Consider the following 23878-nt stretch of genomic DNA (forward strand, 5'->3'; position numbering starts at 1 on the left):
ACAGGTGTTGTATGTGGAGGATGAGGGCTGCTGTAGATATCTCAGATCGGGGGGAATGAGGCCTAAGAGGGTTTTATAAATAAGCATCAACCAGTGGGTCTTGCGACGGGTATACAGAGATGACCAGTTTACAGAGTATAGAGTGCAGTGATGTGTCCTATAAGGAGCATTTGTGGCAAATCTGATGGCCGAATGGTAAAGAACATCTAGCCACTCGAGAGCACCTTTACCTGGCGATCTATAAATTACATCTCCGTACTCTAGCATGGGTAGGATGGTCATCTGAATCAGGGTTAGTTTGGCAGCTGGGGTGAAAGAGGAGCGATTACGATAGAGGAAACCAAGTCTAGATTTAACTTTAGCCTGCAGCTTTGATATGTGCTGAGAGAAGGACAATGTACCATCGAGCCATACTCCCAAATACTTGTATGAGCTGACTACCTCAAGCTCTAAACCCTCAGAGGTAGTTATCACACCGGTGGGGAGAAAGGCCATTCTTCTTACCAAACCACATGACCTTTGTTTTGTTCAGAACAAAGTTAAGGGCAGGGGAACCTTGGGGTACTCGCTTGGTGACAGACAGTGGCTGAGACAGCAGATGTTCTGACTTCATACACTGCACTCTTTGAGAGAGGTAGTTAGAAAACTAGGCCAAAGACCCCTCAGAGACACCAGTACTCCTTAGCCGGCCCACAAGAATGGAAGGGTCTACCGTATCAAAAGCGTTGGCCAAGTCTAATAAAAAGAGCAGCACAACATTGCTTAGAGGGCAATGGTGACATAATTTAGGACCTTTAAGGTTGCAGTGACACATCCATAACCTGAGCGGAAACCAGACTGCATACCAGAAAGACGACTATAGACATCAAGATAGCCAGTCAGTTGATCAGTATTTCCAACACTTTTGATAAACAGGGAAAAATATAAATTGGCCTATAACAGTTAGGATCAGCTTGATCTCCCCCTTTAAATAAAGGACGAACAATGGGAACCTCCCCAGAGAGGAGAGACAGGTTAAAAAAAGTCAGAGACAGGCTTGACGATGATAGGGGCTGAACCAGATGGTTTTTTTGGGGTCAAGTTTAAGGAGCTCCTTTAGCACCTCAGACTCAATGGGAGATGAGGAAATGTTGGATGGGCAATGAAGCATGGCTGAGTCAAATAGGAATCCTGACTTAATGAAGTGGTGATTAAAGATCTCAGCCATGTGCTTCTTGTCAGTAACAACCACATCGTCAACATTAAGGGACATGGGTAGCTGTGAGGAGGAGGGTTTATTCTCCAGGTTGTTTTCCAGAATTTGGGGTTAGACCCATATAGAGAGAACTGCTCCTTAAAGTGACTAACTTTGGCCTTCCGGATAGCCTGAATGCTCTTATTTCTCATTGGCCTGAACAATAGCCAATCAGCCTGTGTATGCGTGTGCCGAGCCTTTCGCCAAATGGAATTCTTGAGGTGGAGTAAGTCTGCAAGATCACGGTCGAACCAGGGGCTGAACCTGTATTTAATTCATATTTTCTTTCTGGGAGCGTGTTTGTCAGCAGTATCACTGAAAATATTTAAAAATAAGGTCCAAGCGTCTTCGACAGAGGGGATCAAGCTGATTCTCTACCATTTTACAGATGCCAGATCATGAAGGAAGATTTGCTCATTAAAGTTCTTTAGCGAGTGTCTATGACAAATCAGGACAGGTTGTTTCACTGAGCACCAAGCACTGAAGGTGATCCTTGGTAAAGATTGTCACTCCACCACCTTTGGAAGATCTGTCTTGACGAAAAAGGTTAATATCCGTATTCAAAACACTCTTTCTTAACTACATCTCAGTAATAACCAACACATCTGGATTGGAGCTGTGAACCCACACTTTCAATTGATCAATTTCAGGTAATTGTGTTAATTGTGTTAACGTGCACATTAACGTTTGCGAGAGCAGAAATCAGTGAAACAAGATATCAGAGCACAAGTGAGAATTTGGGGCTAGCAACAGTAGATGGGCCAGGGTGTACATGCACATATCCAGATATCATCATCAGTAATTACAATCAGGGCATGGCAGAGGACAGGGAGAGCTCTGCAGTGCATCAGATGGCAACACGATTATATTGTACAGCTATTTCATTAGGACACATGAATACAAAGCTGGCGAGGGGGGGTGAGAACAGGATCGGAGTCCCGAGTGTGGGAATAAACATTGTCTGTCCCATGGTTGGGTAAACAAGCAAGTCCATAGTCAATAAAGCACGCAGGAGTCATGAGGCTAATAGCATAACCTGAGGAGGAGGGGAGAGATGGAGGGGATGGGAGGAGAAGGAGAGGAGGGTTGTTGATACAGATTTAACACCAATCAGAGAAAGATTGGGAGAAGGATAAAGGCAGAAAAACTGCTGAAAAGAAAGAGGGAAAGAGAGAATGAAATAAAGATGGCAGAGGGAGAGACTGTTTTGATCTTGTTTTTGGGTTGTTTATTTGGGCTTATGTAACTCCTGCCTATTTGGGTATATTTGTGTATGTACGTATTAATTGTATGTAAGTTTACTGTGTGTGTGTGTGTGTTTGTGTGTGTGTGTGTGTGTTGTGTGTGTGTGTGTGTGTGTGTGTGTGTGTGTGTGTGTGTGTGTGTGTGTGTGTGTGTGTGTGTGTGTGTGTGTGTGTGTGTGTGTGTGTGTGTGTGTGTGTGTGTGTGTGTGTGTGTGTATTTGTATTTGTGTACGTATAAGGTTGTGTGAGTTAGTGTGTGAGTGTTGGTGTGGTTGCCTCACTGTGGGAGATGGACATTTCTGTAAAAGGCAGAGGTTGCCCCTAGCAACATGCCTCATTGTAAACAGATCCTTGCTATAGACACACACACACACACACACACTATTCACTATTTGAGATTTTGTTTTAAATCTTTTCAGTGTTGGCTTAATGTTGTGTTTCTTGTAAAATAAGCTGTGCCTGGTTCAGCCTACCCAGAGGGCTAAAACAACATTTTAGTATTCGTTCAATTTCCAAAGAACATTTAAAAAACAACAACAACCTATAGTCTTTGTATTTTAGTTCTCTCAGAGTAAATCTATTCCCTATAGTGTACTACTAATATAAGTAAACGCTACTGTACCAAAAATAGTGCACTATTGAGGGAATAGCACTACTACTGACAAGGTAGTACACTATAGAGTGAATAGTGTGCCAGACGTAGTGTTCTATAGAGTGAATAGGGTGCCAGACGTAGTGTTCTTTGGAGTGAATAGGGTGCCAGACGTAGTGTTCTATAGAGTGAATAGGGTGCCAGACGTAGTGTTCTTTGGAGTGAATAGGGTGCCAGACGTAGTGTTCTATAGAGTGAATAGGGTGCCAGACGTAGTGTTCTTTGGAATGAATAGGGTGCCAGACGTAGTGTTCTATAGAGTGAATAGGGTGCCAGACGTAGTGTTCTTTGGAGTGAATAGGGTGCCAGACGTAGTGTTCTATAGAGTGAATAGGGTGCCAGACGTAGTGTTCTTTGGAGTGAATAGGGTGCCAGACATAGTGTTCTATAGAGTAAATAGTGCCATTTGAGTCTTGGTTCTAGTACAATCCATAGTGAAGCAAGTTACGGTCAGGTTTCTAGTTTCTGCATTCATTATGGTTGTATTGGATTTCAGTAGCATCAAGTGTCCTTTGTGTTTCCTGACAGAGAGCAGTGGGTTTACAGGAGCTAGTTGGCACTGTGTGTGTGTGTCTTCTTGCCTGCCTGCCAGAGAAGCCTCAGTATATACCCTAAACCTACAATATATACCCTAAACCTACAATATATACCCTAAACCTACAATATATACCCTAAACCTACAATATATACCCTAAACCTACAATATATACCCTAAACCTACAATATATACACTAAACCTACAATATATACCCTAAACCTATAATATATACCCTAAACCTGCAATATATACCCTAAACCTACAATATATACCCTAAACCTACAGTATATACCCTAAACCTACAATATATACCCTAAACCTACAATATATATCCTAAACCTACAATATATACCCTAAACCTACAATATATACCCTAAACCTACAATATATACCCTAAACCTACAGTATATACCCTAACCCTACATTATATACCCTAAAGCTACAATATATACCCTAAACCTACAATATATACCCTAAACCTACAGTATATACCCTAACCCTACATGATATACCCTAAACCTACAATATATACCCTAAACCTACAGTATATACCCTAAACCTACAATGTATACCCTAAACCTACAGTATATACCCTAAACCTACAGTATATACCCTCAACCTACAATATATACCCTAAACCTACAGTATATACCCAGCAGTATGTACCCTACAGTGTATATACCCTAACCCTGCAGTATATACACTAACCCTGCAGTATATACCCTAAATCTGCAGTATATACCCTAAAACGACAGTATATACCCTACATTATGTACCCTACAGTGTATATACCCTGACCCTGCAGTTTATACCCTAAACCTGCAGTATATACCCTAAACCTACAGTATACACCCTACAGTATGTATCCTACAGTGTATATACCCTAACCCTACATTATATACCCTAACCCTACAGTATATACCCTAAACCTACAGTATATACCCTAACCCTATATTATATACCCTACACCTACAGTATGTACCCTATACCTACAGTAAATACCCTAAACCTACAGTATATAGCCTAAACCTACAGTTTATACCCTAAACCTACAGTATACACCCTACAGTATTTATCCTACAGTATATATACCCTAATCCTACATTATATACCCTAAACCTACAGTATATACCCTATACCTACAGTGTATACCCTATACCTACAGTGTATACCCTATACCTACAGTATATACCCTACAGTATGTACCCTACAGTGTATATACCCTAAACCTACATTATATACCCTAACCCTACAGTATATACCCTAAACCTACAGCATATACCCTAAAGCTGCAGTATATACCCTAAACCTACAGTATATACCCTAAACCTATAGTATGTTCCCTACATTATATACCCTAAACATACAGTATGAACCCTACAGTATATACCCTAAACCTACCGTATATACCCTAAACCTACAGCATATACCCTAAAGCTGCAGTATATACCCTAAACCTACAGTATATACCCTAACCTACAGTATGTTCCCTACAGTATATACCCTAAACCTACAGTATATACCCTAAAGCTGCAGTATATACCTTAAACCTACAGTATATACCCTAACCTACAGTATGTTCCCTACAGTATATACCCTAAACCTACAGTATATACTCTAAAGCTGCAGTATATACGTTAAACCTACAGTATATACCCTAACCTACAGTATGTTCCCTACAGTATATACCCTAAACCTACAGTATATACCCTAACCTACAGTATGTACCCTACAGTATATACCCCAACCCTACATTATATACCCTAAACCACCCCACACCTATCCAAGTCAGCCCATGTTGAACATCCCCATTCCCAAGCCTTCTGAAGTGTGTGATGTCCTCAGTCATACAGGATTTAACCGTCTTGGGGAAAGTCAGAGAGGGTAAAGTGTGTGATGTCCTTAGCCATATGGGATTCAACCGTCTTGGGGAAAGTCAGAGAGGGTAAAGTGTGTGATGTCCTCAGCCATATGGGATTTAACCGTCTTGGGGAAAGTCAGAGAGGGTAAAGTGTGTGATGTCCTCAGCCATATGGGATTCAACCGTCTTGGGGAAAGTCAGAGAGGGTAAAGTGTGAGGGTTAAGGTGAGTACATTCAGGCCGGTGGCAGATCACCTGAGTCTGGGGTTGCCAGGGTCGTCACAGCTCCACCACAGGACCAAAAAGTTGTGTAAACCACCTTTCAAAGTCAGTCACAGTGCACAACTCCTTCACATATGCTGTTATGGTGGCATTTCTACATATAGTTTAAGAGTGGTCTGAAACAGCACTCTCCTTCTTTGCTCTTGAGAGAGCAACTCTCAGGTGAAATACTGTGTTTTCTGGCCTTTACAGGACTGTGATCCACATGGTTAAATCAAATCAAATGTTATTTGTCACATGCGCCGAAATGCAGTTTTAAGAAAATAGTACCCCCCCCCCCAAAAGAAAAAGTAAGATATAAGAATAACAAAGAACAGCAGTAAATAACAATAACGGGGCTATATACATGGGGTACCAGTACAGAGGTAATTGAGGTAATATGTACATGTAGGTAGAGTTATTAAAGTGACAATGCATAGATAATAGCAGAGTAGCGTTCCAGAGGGAGGGGTGGGCAATGCAAATTGTCTGGGTAGCCATTGGCTTGGTGGTAGAAGCTATTTAGGAGCGTCTTGGACCTAGACGTGGTGCTCCGGTACCACTTGCCGTGCGGTAGCAGAGAGAACAGTCTATAAATAGGGTGGCTGGAGTCTTTGACAATTTTTAGGGCCTTCCTCAGACACCGCCTAGTGATGCACCCGTCAGGATGCTCTCGATGGTGCAGCTGTAAAACCTTTTGAGGATCTGAGGACCCATGCCAAATCTTCTCAGTCACTTGAGGGGGAATAGGTTTTGTTGTGCCCTCTTCACGACTGTCTTGGTGTGCTTGGACCATGTTAGTTTGTTGGTGTGGACAACCTACTCAACCTACTCCATTACAGCTCCGTCGATGAGAATGGGGGCCTGTTCGGCCCTCCTTTTCCTCTAGTCCACAATCATCTCTTTTGTCTTGATCACGTTGAGGGAGAGGTTGTTGTCCTGGCACCACACGGCCAGGTCTCTGACTTTCTCCCTATAGGCTGTCTCATCATTGTCGGTGATCAGGCCTATGACACTGTTGTGTCATCAGCAAACATAATGATGGTGTTGGAGTCGTGCCTGGCCGGGCAGTCATGAGTGAACAGGGAGTACAGGAGGGGACTGAGCACGCACCCGAGGGGCCCCCGTGTTGAGGATCAGAGTTGCGAATGTATTGTTACCTACCCTTACCATCTGGGGGGGGGGGGGACAGTCAGGAAGTCCAGGATCCAGTTGCAGAGGGAGGTGTTTAGTCCCAGGGTTCTTAGCTTAGTGATGGACGCTGAGCTGTCGTCAATGAATAGCATTCTCACATAGGTGTTCCTTTTGTCCAGGTGTAAAAGGGCAGTTTTGAGTGCATTAGAGATTGCATCATCTGTGGATCTGTTGGTGCGGTATGCAAATTAGGGTGGGTCTAGGGTTTCTGGGACAATGGTGTTGATGTGAGCCATGGCCAGCCGTTCAAAGGATTCCATGGCTACAAACATGAGTGCTACAGGTCAGTAGTCATTTAGGCAGGTTACCTTAGTGTTCTTGGGCACAGGGACTATGATGGTCCTGCTTGAAACATGTTGGTATTAGGTTGAAAATGTCAGTGAAGACACTTGCCAGTTAGTCAGCGCATGCTCGAAGTACACGTCCTGGTAATCCGTCTGGCCCTGCGGCCTTGTGAATGTTGACCTGTTTTGAAGGTCTTACGCACATCGGTGATCACACAGTCGCCTGGAACAGCTGATGCTCTCATGCATGTTTCAGTGTTACTTGCCTCGAAGCGACCATAGAAGTTACTTAGCTCGTCTGTTAGGTTCGTATCACTGGGCAGCTCCCGGCTGTGCTTCTCTTTGTAGTCTGGAATAGTTTACAAGCCCTGCCACATAAGACGAGCGTCGGAGCCGGTGTAGTACGACTCAGTGTAGTACGATTCGATCTTAGTCCTGTATTGACGCTTTGCCTGTTTGATGGTTTGTCGTAGGGCATAGCAGGATTTATTATAAGCGTCCGGGGTGGAGTCCCGCTCCTTGAAAGCAGAAGCTCTACGCTTTAGCTCAGTGTGAATGTTGCCTGTAATCCGTGGCTTCTGGTTGGGGTATGTACGTACAGTCACTGTGGGGACGACGTCCTCGATGCACTTATTGATAAAGCCAGTGACTGATGTGGTGTACTCCTCAATGCCATCGGAAGAATCCCGGAACATATTCCATTCTGTGCTAGCAAAACAGTCCTGTAGTTTAGCATCTGCTTCATCTGACCACTTTTTTTATAGACCAAGTCACTGGTACTCCCTGCTTTAGTTTTTGCTGGTAAACAGGAATCAGGAGGATATAATTATGGTCAGATTTGCCAAATGACATCCCACATACTTTTACTGAGATTACCAACAAATGTATCCTCTCATCTCTAAACCATTTTCGCCTGCCAAACTTTCAGCTTTGGTTTAGACACTACAATAGTAGCTGTACTCAAAACTCTATAGTACTCAGTTATTAAACTCCATAGTACTCAGTTATAAAACTCCATAGTACTCAGTTATTAAACTCCATAGTACTCAGTTATTAAACTCCATAGTACTCAGTTATTAAACTCCATAGTACTCAGTTATAAAACTCCATAGTACTCAGTTATAAAACTCCATAGTACTCAGTTATAAAACTCCATAGTACTCAGTTATAAAACTCCATAGTACTCAGTTACTCAGTTATTAAACTCTATAGTACTCTATAGTACTGGGGCGGCAGGTATAGTACTCTATAGTACTGGGGCGGCAGGGTAGCCTAGTGGTTAGAGCGTTGGACTAGTAACCAGAAGGTTGCAAGTTCAAACCCCCGAGCTGACAAGGTACAAATCTGTCAGCTCGGCAGAACGCCCCTGAACAGGCAGTTAACCCACTGTTCCTAGGCCGTCATTGAAAATAAGAATTTGTTCTTAACTGACTTGCCTGGTTAAATAAAGGTTAAATAAAAGAAATAAAAAAGTTATTAAACTCCGTAGTACTCAGTTATTAAACTCCATAGTACTCAGTTATTAAACTCCATAGTACTCAGTTATTAAACTCCATAGTACTCAGTTATTAAACTCCATAGTACTCAGTTATTAAACTCCGTAGTACTCAGTTATTAAACTCCGTAGTACTCAGTTATTAAACTCCATAGTACTCAGTTATTAAACTCCGTAGTACTCAGTTATTAAACTCCGTAGTACTCAGTTATTAAACTCCATAGTACTCAGTTATTAAACTCCATAGTACTCAGTTATTAAACTCCATAGTACTCAGTTATTAAACTCCATAGTACTCAGTTATTAAACTCCATAGTACTCAGTTATAAAACTCCATAGTACTCAGTTATTAAACTCCATAGTACTTAATAGAAGTCTCTAATGTATAGTCAGTCCCCCTCTCTTCCCTTTTTCTCTGATGGACTGTCCCCCTCTCTTCTCTCCTTCTCTTTTCTCTGATGGACTGTCCCCCTCTCTACTCTCCTTCTCTTTTCTCTGATGGACTGTCCCCCTCTCTTCTCTCCTTCTCTCCTTCTCTATGCCTTATAATTCTGAAAGTAGAGTCTGTAATCTAACTAAATGTTCTCTGAGAAATGTAAATAAAATAACCAATCTTTCTCTCTCTCTCTCTCTCCCTCTCCCTCCTCTCCCTCCTCTCCCCTCCTCTCCCTCCTCTCCTCTCCCTCTCTCCCTCTCTCCCTCCTCTCCCCTCTCTCCCTCCTCTCCCTCCTCTCCCTCCTCCTCCTCCTCTCCCTCCTCTCCCTCCTCTCCCCTCTCTCCCTCTCTCCCTCCTCTCCCTCTCTCCCCTCTCTCCCTCCTCTCCCCTCTCTCCCTCCTCTCCCCTCTCTCCCTCCTCTCCCTCTCTCCCTCCTCTCCCCTCTCTCCCTCCTCTCTCCCTCCTCTCCCTCCTCTCCCCTCTCTCCCTCCTCTCCCCTCTCTCCCTCCTCTCCCCTCTCTCCCTCATCTCCCTCCTCTCCCCTCTCTCCCTCCTCTCCCCTCTCTCCCTCCTCCCTCCTCTCCCTCCTCTCCCCTCTCCCTCCTCTCCCTCCTCTCCCCTCTCTCCCTCCTCTCCCTCCTCCTCCTCTCCCCTCCTCTCCCCTCTCTCCCTCCTCCTCCTCTCCCCTCCTCTCCCCTCTCTCCCTCCTCTCCCTCCTCTCCCCTCTCTCCCTCCTCTCCCTCCTCTCCCTCCTCCTCCTCCTCTCCCTCCTCTCCCTCCTCTCTCGTCCCCTCCTCCTCCTCTCCCTCCTCTCCCCTCTCCCTCCTCTCCCCTCCTCTCCCTCCTCTCCCTCCTCTCCCCTCTCTCCCTCCTCTCCCTCCCTCCTCCTCCTCCTCCTCCTCTCCCCTCTCTCCCTCCTCTCCCCTCTCTCCCCTCTCTCCCTCCTCCTCCTCTCCCTCCTCTCCCCTCTCTCCCTCCTCTCCCCTCTCTCCCTCCTCTCCCCTCTCTCCCTCCTCTCCCCCTCTCTCCCTCCTCTCCCTCCTCTCCCTCTCTCCCTCCTCTCCCCTCTCTCCCTCCTCTCCCCCCTCTCCCCTCTCTCCCCTCCTCTCCCTCCTCTCCCTCCTCTCCCCTCTCTCCCTCTCTCCCTCCTCTCTCCCTCCTCTCCCTCCTCTCCCCTCTCTCCCTCCTCTCCCCTCTCTCCCTCCTCTCCCCTCTCTCCCTCCTCTCCCCTCTCTCCCTCCTCTCCCCTCCTCTCCCCTCTCTCCCTCCTCTCTCCCTCCTCTCCCTCTCTCCCTCCTCTCCCTCCTCTCCCCCTCTCCCCTCTCCCTCTCCCCTCTCCCCTCTCTCCCTCCTCTCCCCTCTCCCTCCTCTCCCTCCTCCTCCTCCTCTCCCTCCTCTCCCTCCTCTCTCCCCCCTCCTCCTCCTCTCCCTCCTCTCCCTCCTCTCCCTCCTCCTCCTCTCCCCTCCCCTCCTCTCCCTCCCCTCCTCTCCCCTCTCCCTCCTCTCCCCTCTCCCTCCTCTCCCCTCTCCCCTCCTCCTCCTCTCCCCTCCTCTCTCCCCTCTCTCCCCTCCTCTCCCTCCTCTCTAGGGTCAGACCTGGGTTCCATCAGATGAAGAAAGTTCTTCCAGAGATGAGTTCTATGACGATGAAGACTTCGTCTCAGGCTCTGGATCTGGCTGTGAGTGTCGTGTGTGTGTGTGTAGGCATGTTTGAACAGGTCTATGTTAGAATCCGTGTGTGTGTGCGTTCTTAAATCTGCAGCTCTGACTCTGTGGTCAAACTGAACACAGGGAGTGCGTGTAGAATTACCTCCATAACTTTTTCATAAAATGTTTTTATATTAGAGGTCTCTGTTTGTTTCAGATTAGTTTCTATAACTGTAATTATCATTTCTCTCTCTGTTTCAGATTAGTTTCTATAACTGTAATTATCATTTCTCTCTCTGTTTCAGATTAGTTTCTATAACTGTAATTATCATTTCTCTCTCTGTTTCAGATTAGTTCTATAACTGTAATTATCATTTCTCTCTCTGTTTCAGATTAGTTTCTATAACTGTAATTATCATTTCTCTCTCTGTTTCAGATTAGTTTCTATAACTGTAATTATCATTTCTCTCTCTGTTTCAGATTAGTTTCTATAACTGTAATTATCATTTCTCTCTCTGTTTCAGATTAGTTTCTATAACTGTAATTATCATTTCTCTCTCTGTTTCAGATTAGTTTCTATAACTGTAATTATCATTTCTCTCTCTGTTTCAGATTAGTTTCTATAACTGTAATTATCATTTCTCTCTCTGTTTCAGATTAGTTTCTATAACTGTAATTATCATTTCTCTCTCTGTTTCAGATTAGTTTCTATAACTGTAATTATCATTTCTCTCTCTGTTTCAGATTCGTTTCTATAACTGTAATTATCATTTCTCTCTCTGTTTCAGATTAGTTTCTATAACTGTAATTATCATTTCTCTCTCTGTTTCAGATTAGCCTCTTCCTTTTCCTCTCACTCTGATAACATACAGTATTTTAGTTCATATTTAGTTTAACAACTAACCCCTCCCCTTCCATCTTTCTTTCTCTCCATAGTTCCAGAGATGAAGGTCAACCCTATAGCGGTGGGCGTATCTTTCACCACGGAAGCGCCCCTCCCCTTCTCTACCACCCAGGCCACTGGACCCGCCCCCTCGGCCCCACCTGTAGCCGAGCCCAGCCCTAAAGTTGACGTCCTTCCTACCCCACTACCCACTGAGGGAGAGGGGGAGAGAGTCCTTCCTACCCCACTACCCACTGAGGGAGAGAGAGTCCTTCCTACCCCACTACCCACTGAGGGAGAGGGGGAGAGAGTCCTTACTACCCCCACTACCCACTGAGGGAGAGGGGGAGAGAGTCCTTCCTACCCCACCTCCCACTGAGGGAGAAGGGGAGAGCGGGGTAGAGTGGGAGAGAGAACAAGAGAAGGAGAGGGAACAAGAGAAGGAGAGGGAACAAGAGAAGGAGAGGGAACGAGAGAAGGAGAGGGAACGAGAGAAGGAGAGGGAACGAGAGAAGGAGAGGGAACGAGAGAAGGAGAGGGAACGAGAGAAGGAGAGGGAACAAGAGAAGGAGAGGGAACAAGAGAGGGAGAGGGAACAAGAGAAGGAGAGAGAAAAAGAGAGGGAGAGGGAACGAGAGAGGGAGAGGGAACGAGAGAGGGAGAGGGAACGAGAGAGGGAGAGGGAACGAGAGAGGGAGAGAGAACGAGAGAGGGTGAGAGAACGAGAAAGAGAGAGGATACGGGAAAGAGAAGGTGAAAGAGAGAAGGCGAGAGCCGCCCAGACTACCATTTCCCCCCGAGGCCCTGCAGCTCTTCCCATGGCAACCACCAGTTTGGCGGCGACTCCGGCGGAGAGTACAGCGCCCTCTAGCGGCGCAGAGGACCTGGGCACCACAGAAGAAGAGGACGAGGATGTTTACCTGTCCCCAGACCCCACCACCAGTTTACTTATGGAGACCACCACAGAAGAAGAAGAAGAAGAAGAAGTGACCACTACTGAGACAGAGACCACACCCATCCCAGAGACAACAGCTCCACCCACTACGACTGGCCCAGCCCCAGCTGAGAGGTCTAGCTCCGCCCCCTTCAGGCCCAGGGTTCCTGTGACCTTGCCTACTAAAGCTGCACCCACAGAGAAGAGCACACGTCCCCAGCCACCCTCTACGACGGTGTGTGTGTGTGTGTGTGTGTGGGTGGGTGTGTGTGTGTCCTGTGTGAATGTGTCATCACATGTGGAGTGAAAGACACAGGTGGGCCTCGTTAAGGGAGCTGATCCTTGTTAGGTGCATCGTTAATGATTCATTACATGATTAGAATCCAGATAAATGGACTGGAGCCAGTGGAGGCTGCTGAGAGGAGGACGGCTCATAATAATGACTGGGACGGAGCGAATGGAATGCCATCAAACACCTGGAAACCATGGAAACCAAGTGTTTAATGTATTTGATACCATTCCACTTGTTACGCTCCAGTCATTACCACGAGCCCATCCTCCCCGATTAAGGTGCCACCAGCCTCCTGTGGCAAACGCACATAATGTGTTCATTTGGGTTCTCTATCTGATGTGTTCAGTGAACTGACATGGTCACTGTATTTCTCTCTCTCAGAATAATGAGTTAGGGGTTAACGGACCCAGCGGAGACTTTGAGATCCGTGAGGAGGACCGTCGTCAGGGAAACGAGGTTGTTGGGCGTGGCGTGGAGACGGGAGCAGAGCCTGATCTGATTGGCAACACGATCAACACGGGAAGTTCTGCCGCTCAACTTCCTCAGAAGAACATCCTGGAGAGGAAGGAGGTCCTGATAGGTGAGTCTCTCTCACTCCATCTCTCTCTTTGCCTCATCTAATCTGTCACACCATCTCTCTCTTTGCCTCTTCTAATCTGTCACTCCATTGCTCTCTTTGCCTCATCTAATCTGTCACGCCATCTCTCTCTTTGCCTCATCTAATCTGTCACTCCATCTCTCTCTTTGCCTCTTCTAATCTGTCACTCCATCTCTCTCTTTCTCTTGTCTAATCTGTCACTCCATCTCTCTTTCTCTCTTCTAATCTGTCACTCCATCTCTTGTCTAATCTGTCACTCCATCTCTCTTTCTCTCTTCTAATCTGTCACTCCATCTCTCTCTTTCTCTTGTCTAATCTGTCACTCCATCTCTCTTTCTCTCTTCTAATCTGTCACTCCATCTCTCTCTTTGCCTCATCTAATCTGTCACTCCATCTCTCTCTTTCTCTCTGTATTCTTCTGATGGGACATAGCCTTTGTGTCTTCATTCTGATTGGCTGTCTGTGTCTCCCCCAGCCAATCAGATTGCTTGCCTGCTGGCGGGGGTTTTCTCTGCCTTCGTTGACATGTCAGCTGGTAGCATTGTGTGCTCGAAGTGGTACTTGAAGATGCGAGTTCTTACTTACAATATGTCACTTTCTGGGGCAATGTGACCAAATGCACATAGAAATGTGAGTTATAGATCTGTGATTCGAAATTGAAAGTCTAGGAAGCGTTTTTGCGGCTTTTACTTTGGGTTTTGTACACCAGCTTCAAACAAGATGAAAATACAATATTTTGGTTATTAAAAAGGAAGATATTTCACAGAGGTTTAGATGGTACAATGATTCTCTTCACTATATATATATATGGCTTGTTTTGTCACATAAACGCAACCAGGAAATGGTGGAGCGACATTCTGCACATTGCACCTTTACCTCACTCAATTTACCGAGCCGAGGGTGATTATATTCAATTTGAATCCATTTAGATTGGCTAATCTCCAGTAGGCCAATAGAAGCCGTTGGTCAGCACCACATGGTGTGTTTGTTTCTGGTGGTTTCTTTACATTTTCTGTCCTATTTAGAATAACTTCTATAATGTTTGACCATATTTCTCTCTGTTCCCTCCCTCCCTCCCTCCCTCCCTCCCTCCCTCCCTCCCTCCCTCCCTCCCTCCCTCCCTCCCTCCCTCCCTCCCTCCCTCCCTCCCTCCCTCCTTCCCTCCCTCCCTCCTTCCCTCCCTCCCTCCCTCCCTCCCTCCCTCCCTCCCTCCCTCCCTCCCTCCCTCCCTCGCTCCCTCCCTCCCTCCCCCTTGCTCTCTCCCCATCCCTCCCTCTCTCTCCCCGTCCCTCCCCCTCACTCTCTCCCCGTCCCTCCCTCTCGCTCTCTCTCCCCGTCCCTCCCCCTCTCTCTCTCCCCGTCCCTCCCCCTCTCTCTCTCCCCGTCCCTCCCTCTCGCTCTCTCCCCGTCCCTCCCTCTCGCTCTCCTCCCCGTCCCTCCCTCTCTCTCTCCCCGTCCCTCCCCCTCACTCTCTCCCCCCCCCCTCCCTCTCGCTCTCTCCCCGTCCCCCCCCCTCTCTCTCCCCGTCCCTCCCCTCGCTCTCTCCCCGTCCCTCCCTCCCTCCCTCCCTCCCTCCCTCCCTCCCTCCCTCCCTCCCTCCCTCCCTCCCTCCCTCCCTCCCTCCCTCCCTCCCTCTCTCTCCCCGTCCCTCCCCCTTGCTCTCTCCCCATCCCCCCCCTCTCTCTCCCCGTCCCTCCCCCTCTCTCTCTCCCCATCCCTCCCCCTCTCTCTCTCCCCCGTCCTGTCCCTCCCCCTCTCTCTCTCCCCGTCCTGTCCCTCCCCCTCTCTCTCTCCCCGTCCCTCCCTCTTGCTCTCTCCCCGTCCCTCCTCTCGCTCTCTCCCCGTCCCTCCCTCTCTCTCTCCCCGTCCCTCCCCCTCACTCTCTCCCCGTCCCTCCCCCTCTCTCTCCCCGTCCCTCCCTCTCCCTCCTCTCTCTCCCCGTCCCTCCCCTCGCTCTCTCCCCGTCCCTCGCTCTCCCCCCTCCCTCCCTCCCTCCCTCCCTCCCTCCCTCCCTCCCCTCCCTCCCTCCCTCCCTCCCTCCCTCCCTCCCTCCCTCCCTCCCTCCCTCCCTCCCTCCCTCCCTCCCTCCCTCCCTCCCTCCCTCCCTCCCATCCTCCCTCCCTCCCTCCCTCCCTCCCTCCCTCTCTCTCCCCGTCCCTCCCCCTTGCTCTCTCCCCATCCCCCCCTCTCTCTCCCCCGTCCCTCCCCCTCTCTCTCTCCCCATCCATCCCCCTCGCTCTCGTCCCCGTCCCTCCCTCTCTCTCTCTCTCTCCCCGTCCCTCCCTTTCGCTCTCTCCCCGTCCCTCCCCCTCGCTCTCTCCCCTCCCCTCCCTCCCTCTCTCCCTCTCCCCATGCCTCCCTCTCTCTCTCTCCCCGTCCCTCCCCCTCTCTCTCTCCCCGTCCTGTCCCTCCCTCTCGCTCTCTCCCCGTCCCTCCCCCTCTCTCTCTCCCCATCCCTCCCTCTCTCTCTCTCCCCGTCCCTCCCCCTCGCTCTCTCCCCGTCCCTCCCTCTCTCCCTCTCCCCATGCCTCCCTCTCTCTCTCTCTCCCCGTCCCTCCCCCTCTCTCTCTCCCCGTCCTGTCCCTCCCTCTCGCTCTCTCCCCCGTCCCTCCCCCTCGCTCTCTCCCCGTCCCTCCCCCTCTCTCTCTCCCCGTCCTGTCCCTCCCTCTCGCTCTCTCCCCGTCCCTCCCCCTCTCTCTCTCCCCATCCCTCCCTCTCTCTCTCTCCCCGTCCCTCCCCCTCGCTCTCTCCCCGTCCCTCCCTCTCTCCCTCTCCCCATGCCTCCCTCTCTCTCTCTCCCCGTCCCTCCCCCTCTCTCTCTCCCCGTCCTGTCCCTCCCTCTCGCTCTCTCCCCGTCTCTCCCTCTCTCCCTCTCCCCATGCCTCCCTCTCTCTCTCTCCCCGTCCCTCCCCCTCGCTCTCTCCCCGTCCCTCCCTCTCTCTCTCTCCCCATGCCTCCCTCTCTCTCTCTCTCCCCATGCTTCCCTCTCGCTCTCTCCACATTCCTCCCCCTCGCTCTCTCCCCGTCCCTCCCTCTCGCTCTCTCCCCGTCCCTCCCTCTCGCTCTCTCCCCATGCCTCCCTCTCTCTCTCTCCCCGTCCCTCCCTCTCGCTCTCTCCCCGTCCCTCCCTCTCTCTCTCTCCCCATGCCTCCCTCTCTCTCTCTCCCCGTCCCTCCCTCTCGCTCTCTCCCCGTCCCTCCCTCTCGCTCTCTCCCCATGCCTCCCTCTCTCTCTCTCCCCGTCCCTCCCTCTCGCTCTCTCCCCGTCCCTCCCTCTCGCTCTCTCCCCGTCCCTCCCTCTCGCTCTCTCCCCGTCCCTCCCTCTCGCTCTCTCCCCGTCCCTCCCTCTCGCTCTCTCCCCATGCCTCCCTCTCTCCTCTTCTTTCCTTCCCTCCTGCTCTCTCTCCCTCCCTCCATCTCTCCGTCCACAGCGGTGATAGTGGGGGGCGTAGTGGGGGCTCTGTTTGCAGCGTTCCTGGTCATGCTGCTGGTGTACAGAATGAAGAAGAAAGATGAAGGCAGCTACACGCTGGAGGAACCCAAACAGACCACCGTCACCTACCAGAACCCTGACAAACAGGAGGAGTTCTACGCATGAGAGAGAGAGAGAGGGAGAGAGGGAAGGACAGGGAGAGAGCGAGAGGGAGGCACGGGGAGAGAGCGAGAGGGAGGCACGGGGAGAGAGGGAGGGACGGGGAGAGAGGGAGGCATGGGGAGAGAGAGAGAGGGAGGGGAGAGAGGGAGAGGGAGGGACGGGGAGAGAGCGAGAGGGATCACTCCACCTCCTGTCTTGTCGCCTCACCTCTCCTTCCCATCTCTTCCTCCCTCTCCCTCATGTCAGTTGTTGTTAAGAGTGCCTGTCTCCATGGACTCCGAACTTTCTTTTAAAAAATTAAAAAATAAATGAACAAAAATATATAAGCTGAAAAAATAACCATAAACACATGATATACACATTTGTTTTTTAAAGTAAATGTTATGAATATTATACAATTATTGTTCTGATGTAATTAATTCATTTTTGTTTGTTTGTAAAAACACAAGCTCTTATTCCAGCACAATACTCCTCTGTCTGTTCCACTGAGCAAATGAGCCAAGAGAAAGAGGGATGAGGGGAGAAGGAGGTAGGAGGGAGATAGGTGTCATCTGATTGGCCACACAGATACTGGGGTCAAAGGTTAGAGGAGAGCTCACTATTGATGTTTTGTTCCCCACACGCCTTCCATTGTCCTTGTACACGCACACACACACACGCACGCACGCACGCACACACACACACACACACACACACACACACACACACACACACACACACACACACACACACACACACACACACACACACACACACACACACACACACACACACACACACACTCCTTGCTGGCTCTTGCTGCCTACAGTAGTACACACTGAGATGCCTTCTGGTTCAGAGAGAAAATTCTGGGATTATTTGTGTTTCACCCTGGGGGCTGCAGTACGAAAGCTGCCGTGTGTACAGTCGTTGGTAAAAGTTTTGAAAATGACACAAATATTAATTTCCACAAAGTTTGCCGCTTCAGTGTCTTTATATATTTTTGTCAGATGTTACTATGGAATACTGAAGTATAATTACAAGCATTTCATAAGTGTCAAAGGCTTTTATTGACAATTTCATGAAGTTGATGCAAAGAGTCAATATTTGCAGTGTTGACCTTTCTTTTTCAAGACCTCTGCAATCCGCCCTGGCATGCTATCAATTAACTTCTGGGCCACATCCTGACTGATCGCAGTCCATTCTTGCATAATCAATGCTTGGAGTTTGTGAGAATTTCTGGGATTTGTTTGTCCACCCGCCTCTTGAGGATTGATCACAAGTTCTCAATGGGATTAAGGTCTGGGGAGTTTCCTGGCCATGGACCCAAAATATTGATGTTTTGTTCCCCGAGCCACTTAATTATCACTTTTGCCTTATGGCAAGGTGCTCGATCATGCTGGAAAAGGCATTGTTCATCGCCAAACTGTTCCTGGATGGTTTAAAGAAGTTGCTCTAGGAGGATGTGTTGGTACCATTCTTTATTCATGGCTGTGTTCTTTGGCAAAATTGTGAGTGAGCCCACTCCCTTGGCTGAGAAGCAACCCCACACACGAATGGTCTCAGGATGCTTTACTGTTAGCATGACACAGGGCTGATGGTAGCGCTCACCTTGTCTTCTCCGGACAAGATTTTTTCCGGATGCCCCAAACAATCAGAAAGGGGATTCATCAGAGAAAATGACTTTACCCCAGTCCTCAGCAGTCCAATCCCTGTACCTTTTGCAGAATAACAGTCTGTCCCTGATGTTTTTCCTGGAGAGAAGTGGCTTCTTTGCTGCCCTTCTTGACACCAGGCTATCCTCCAAAAGTCTTCGCCTCACTGTGCGTGCAGATGCACTCACACCTGCCTGCTGCCATTCCTGAGGAAGCTCTGTACTGGTGGTGCCCCGATCCCGCAGCTGAATCACCTTTAGGAGACGGTCCTGGCGCTTGCTGGACTTTCTTGGGCGCCCTGAAGCCTTCTTCACAACAATTGAACCGCTCTCCTTGAAGTTCTTGATGATCCAATAAATGGTTGATTTAGGTGCAATCTTACTGGCAGCAATATCCTTGCCTGTGAAGCCCTTTTTGTGCAAAGCAATGATGACGGCACGTGTTTCCTTGCAGGTAACCATGATTGACAGAGGAAGAACAATGATTCCAAGCACCACCCTCCTTTTGAAGCTTCCAGTATGTTATTCGAACTCAATCAGCATGACAGAGAAATCTCCAGCCTTGTCCTCGTCAACACTCACACCTGTGTTAACGAGAGAATCACTGACATGATGTCAGCTGGTCCTTTTGTGGCAGGGCTGAAATGCAGTGGAAATGTTTTTTGGGGGATTCAGTTCATTTCCATGGCAAAGAGGGACTTTGCAATCAATTGATCACTCTTCATAACATTCTGGAGTATATGCAAATTGCCATCATACAAACTGAGGCAGCAGACTTCGTGAAAATTAATATTTGTGTCATTCTCAAAACTTTTGGCAGCGACTTTACTGTAGTGCACGAACACACACACACACACACACACACACACACACACACACACACACACACACACACACACACACACACACACACACACACACACACACACACAGCTTGGACCCCTCTCTCTGTGCTTGGTCAATCGGAGTAGGGAAACCCTCCCACAACGCTCTGACAACCTCAGGACAACATTGTGGCAACATTCACTGTTAGTAAGCAAAGGATTCTAACCAGGGATGTAGTGGTAAATAAAATAGTGGGTAAACAAACCGCTGAAGCCCGGTGGGGCGGCGAGTAACATAAACATTAGCTGATGCTAAGAATGACACCTGAGCATAGTAGATGTGTTAACACTGTTCACCAAGTAAATGGGTGTTTAAACAACAACACTGTTCACCAAGTAAATGGGTGTTTAAACAACAACACTGTTCACCAAGTAAATGGGTGTTTAAACAAAGTAAATGGATGTTTAAACAACAGTTTACGAGCATTTACCCTCCTACATCCCTGGGTCCTATTCATTAAAGCAGCAAATGAATAAAACGGAAACGGGGAGAGGGACTATCTGGCCTTGTCCGGTTTTCCGTTGCAAAACATTTTCCAACATTGTCCATTGCGTGTCTTAATGAATAGGACCCTGAAGCTGTATGCCAACACAGGGATAGTGGCTAGTTGTCTGGTCTGCTCCTTTACACTGTACTAAAGTGATTAGTGATATTGATAATCAATAATGTGTCAATGTTCCAGGCTGGTTGGTGAATGATGATACTGGTAATACTCCCAACAGGAGGATGTGTATTTAGCATTTTCAAAAGTTTATATGTAAATATCCTTGTCTGTCATTGTCACTCTAACCACGATCGATGTCTCTATATCACATCTGTCTGTGGTATTAACCACGATCGATGTCTATCTCACGTCAGTCTGTCTGTGGTATTAACTACGATCGATGTCTCTATCTCACGTCAGTCTGTCTGTGGTATTAACTACGATCGATGTCTCTATATCACGTCAGTCTGTCTGTGGTATTAACCACGATCGATGTCTCTATCTCACGTCAGTCTGTCTGTGGTATTAACCACGATCGATGTCTCTATCTCACGTCAGTCTGTCTGTGGTATTAACCACGACCGATGTCTCTATCTCACGTCAGTCTGTCTGTGGTATTAACTACGATCGATGTCTCTATATCACGTCTGTCTGTGGTATTAACTACGATCGATGTCTCTATCTCACGTCAGTCTGTCTGTGGTATTAACCACGATCGATGTCTCTATCTCACGTCAGTCTGTCTGTGGTATTAACCACGATCGATGTCTCTATCTCACGTCAGTCTGTCTGTGGTATTAACTACGATCGATGTCTCTATATCACATCTGTCTGTGGTATTAACTACGATCGATGTCTCTATCTCACGTCAGTCTGTCTGTGGTATTAACTACGATCGATGTCTCTATCTCACGTCAGTCTGTCTGTGGTATTAACTACGATCGATGTCTCTATATCACGTCAGTCTGTCTGTGGTATTAACCACGATCGATGTCTCTATATCACGTCAGTCTGTCTGTGGTATTAACTACGATCGATGTCTCTATATCACGTCAGTCTGTCTGTGGTATTAACCACGATCGATGTCTCTATATCACGTCAGTCTGTCTGTGGTATTAACCACGATCGATGTCTCTATATCACGTCAGTCTGTCTGTGGTATTAACTACGATCGATGTCTCTATATCACGTCAGTCTGTCTGTGGTATCAACCACGATCGATGTCTCTATATCACGTCAGTCTGTCTGTGGTATTAACTACGATCGATGTCTCTATATCACGTCAGTCTGTGGTATTAACTACGATCGATGTCTCGATATCACGTCAGTCTGTGGCGCTGTGCTCTCAACACACGCAGGCATGCGCTCACACTATTAAGCACACACACACACACACACACAAGCACGTGTTCACACACTCGAACACAGAAATACACACACAAACATACATATCACCTGCGCTTCATTGACTAAATATACATCAATCACATCACTCAACATATCATTGACTAAATATACATCAATCATATCACTCAACATATCATTGACTAAATATACATCAATCACATCACTCAACATATCATTGTCCTCATCAGACAAGGTGGTTTCAGTACGTTATTGATAAGACATCAATCCGTTTCAGGTTGGTTAGAGTTTGGTCCGTTGTGTAAAAGCAAAATCCTGTATCCATCCAATCACCTGCATGCTTTTTCTTTCTCTTATTCCATTGGTTGTCTGTCTGGGGGTGGGGGCGGTTCTTTTTAACTGTGAGGGTGGGACTTACGATGCTGAAAGTGACTCTTCAAGTAGAAGTTGTCCATCGGTAGGTGTGGTGACAGGCGTTTGGGTGGGGGCTGTGGGTAGGTGTGAGGACAGGCGTTTGGGTGGGGGCTGTGGGTAGGTGTGAGGACAGGCGTTTGGGTTGGGGCTGTGGGTAGGTGTGAGGACAGGCATTTGGGTGGAGGATGTGGGTAGGTGTGAGGACAGGCGTTTGGGTGGAGGCTGTGGGTAGGTGTGAGGACAGGCGTTTGGGTGGGGGCTGTGGGTAAGTGTGGGGACAGGAGTTTGGGTGGGGGCTGTGGGTAGGTGTGGGGACAGGCGTTTGGGTGGGGGCTGTGGGTAAGTGTGGGGACAGGAGTTTGGGTGGGGGCTGTGGGTAGGTGTGGGGACAGGCGTTTGGGTGGGGGCTGTGGGTAGGTGTGGGGACAGGAGTTTGGGTGGGGGCTGTGGGTAGGTGTGGGGACAGGAGTTTGGGTGGGGGCTGTGGGTAGTTGTGGAGACAGGAGTTGTGCTTTCTATCTAAGATTGTAACAATAACCAACACAACAGTACGATACCATGCTAATAATACAACCAGGCTAATATATTATAATTTACTGTAGAACAACTGCATGGGAGTCAAACTATACTAGTGTGTGTGTGTGTGTGTGTGTGTGTGTGTGTGTGTGTGTGTGTGTGTGTGTGTGTGTGTGTGTGTGTGTGTGTGTGTGTGTGTGTGTGTGTGTGTGTGTGTGTGTGTGTGTGTGTGTGTATGTATGTATGTATGTATGTATGTGTGTGTGTGTGAGGGGTGTTCTCTGAGAGGAATGTACTGTGGGCAGGTGTGTATTTTACCTGTTCCAGCAGTTCTGACACTCTTCCATAGTCAGGTAGTCACACCTGTAGCCGTGTGTGTTGTTCTCACCTGTTCACTGCTGAATGTGGGGCTAGTCTGCTTTTTCATACAGTCTGTCTCTCTGTTTGTATTAGGACTGACTGACACACACATCACAGTGTGTGTGGGTATATGTGTGTGTGTGTGCGTGCATGTGTGTGTGCCAAGCCGTATCCACGGTTACCCATCCTGTTTTTATACATGTCAATTTTTTTAAGGCTGAGTTTCTGTCATCGACTGCTGGGCGCCGGGAGACGGACCTCCTCGCAACAGCCCTGCCAAATAAAAGACCTCATTGGTTAACACACTGTCCTCTGTGATTTCATTGGCTGAGGCTGTGTGGGTGGAAGGAACATGAGGGAACATGACTGGTGGGGTGAAGAACTCTGAATATTGAATCGCAATATCACATGGTTAACACTCTCCGGTGATCATTTCACTTCCTTATGTTATAAAATATTTTTTTTACAGTTGGTCCCCTGTAGCTCAGTTGGTAGAGCATGGCACTTGCAATGCCAGGGTTGTTGGTTCAATTCCCACTGGGGACTAATATGAAACTGTATGAACTCACTACTGTAAGTCTGTCTGGATAAGAGTGTGTCTGTTAAATAACTAACAAGACAAGTGGGGTTGTTCTCCAGCATATCATTCACGTTATGCTGGTAACCTATTACATCCCATAATAAGCACCAAGCTCTATTGACATAACGGTGCTGGTTTCTCATAAAAAAACTGTAGAGGATTTAACATTTTGTGGCCTTCAAAGTCCCGTTGGGTGTGTAAGGGCATTCTGCCCTGTGTTTATACCAGAGACCACAGGAGACTGCTTTGGTCAGAGGTTTGTTTGTTTTATAAGGATTGCAAGCTGGAGTTTACACTTACAGTAATTTGCAAGTAACACACTCAGTACAAAAGATGGTGTTTTCCCTTTTTAAGTCCTACTGAGGATCACCCCGCCCAGGCTGATGTCCCTTAACTTTAATAGCCTATAAGCTCATAATTAATAGTTGCTAATACAAAGATGTCTCTGCTAGGCGGAGTTCAGCTTATTGTTGTTTGCAGTTAGTTTCCCAATC

The 23878-nt window shown here is 47.9% G+C and overlaps 1 protein-coding gene and 1 non-coding gene across 2 annotated transcripts in view; both read left to right on the plus strand.

The window, feature by feature from the left end:
• Positions 1-17695, plus strand: part of LOC109881182 (syndecan-3) — a 50894-nt gene extending 33199 nt beyond the window's left edge. The window contains exons 2-6 of the mRNA XM_031789276.1: positions 10788-10878; positions 11783-12042; positions 12404-12898; positions 13337-13535; positions 16984-17695. Of these exons, the coding sequence (XP_031645136.1) occupies positions 10788-10878; positions 11783-12042; positions 12404-12898; positions 13337-13535; positions 16984-17150 (1212 nt within the window). The 3' untranslated portion in view covers positions 17151-17695. The remainder of the gene's footprint in view (positions 1-10787; positions 10879-11782; positions 12043-12403; positions 12899-13336; positions 13536-16983) is intronic.
• Positions 17696-23276: 5581 nt separating this feature from the next.
• On the plus strand, positions 23277-23350 carry trnaa-ugc (transfer RNA alanine (anticodon UGC)). The gene has a single exon. It is a non-coding gene; the product is annotated as a tRNA-Ala (tRNA).
• Positions 23351-23878: the final 528 nt, after the last annotated feature.

Source organism: Oncorhynchus kisutch, linkage group LG14 (assembly GCF_002021735.2).
Source record: "Oncorhynchus kisutch isolate 150728-3 linkage group LG14, Okis_V2, whole genome shotgun sequence".
Lineage (NCBI taxonomy): Eukaryota > Metazoa > Chordata > Actinopteri > Salmoniformes > Salmonidae > Oncorhynchus > Oncorhynchus kisutch.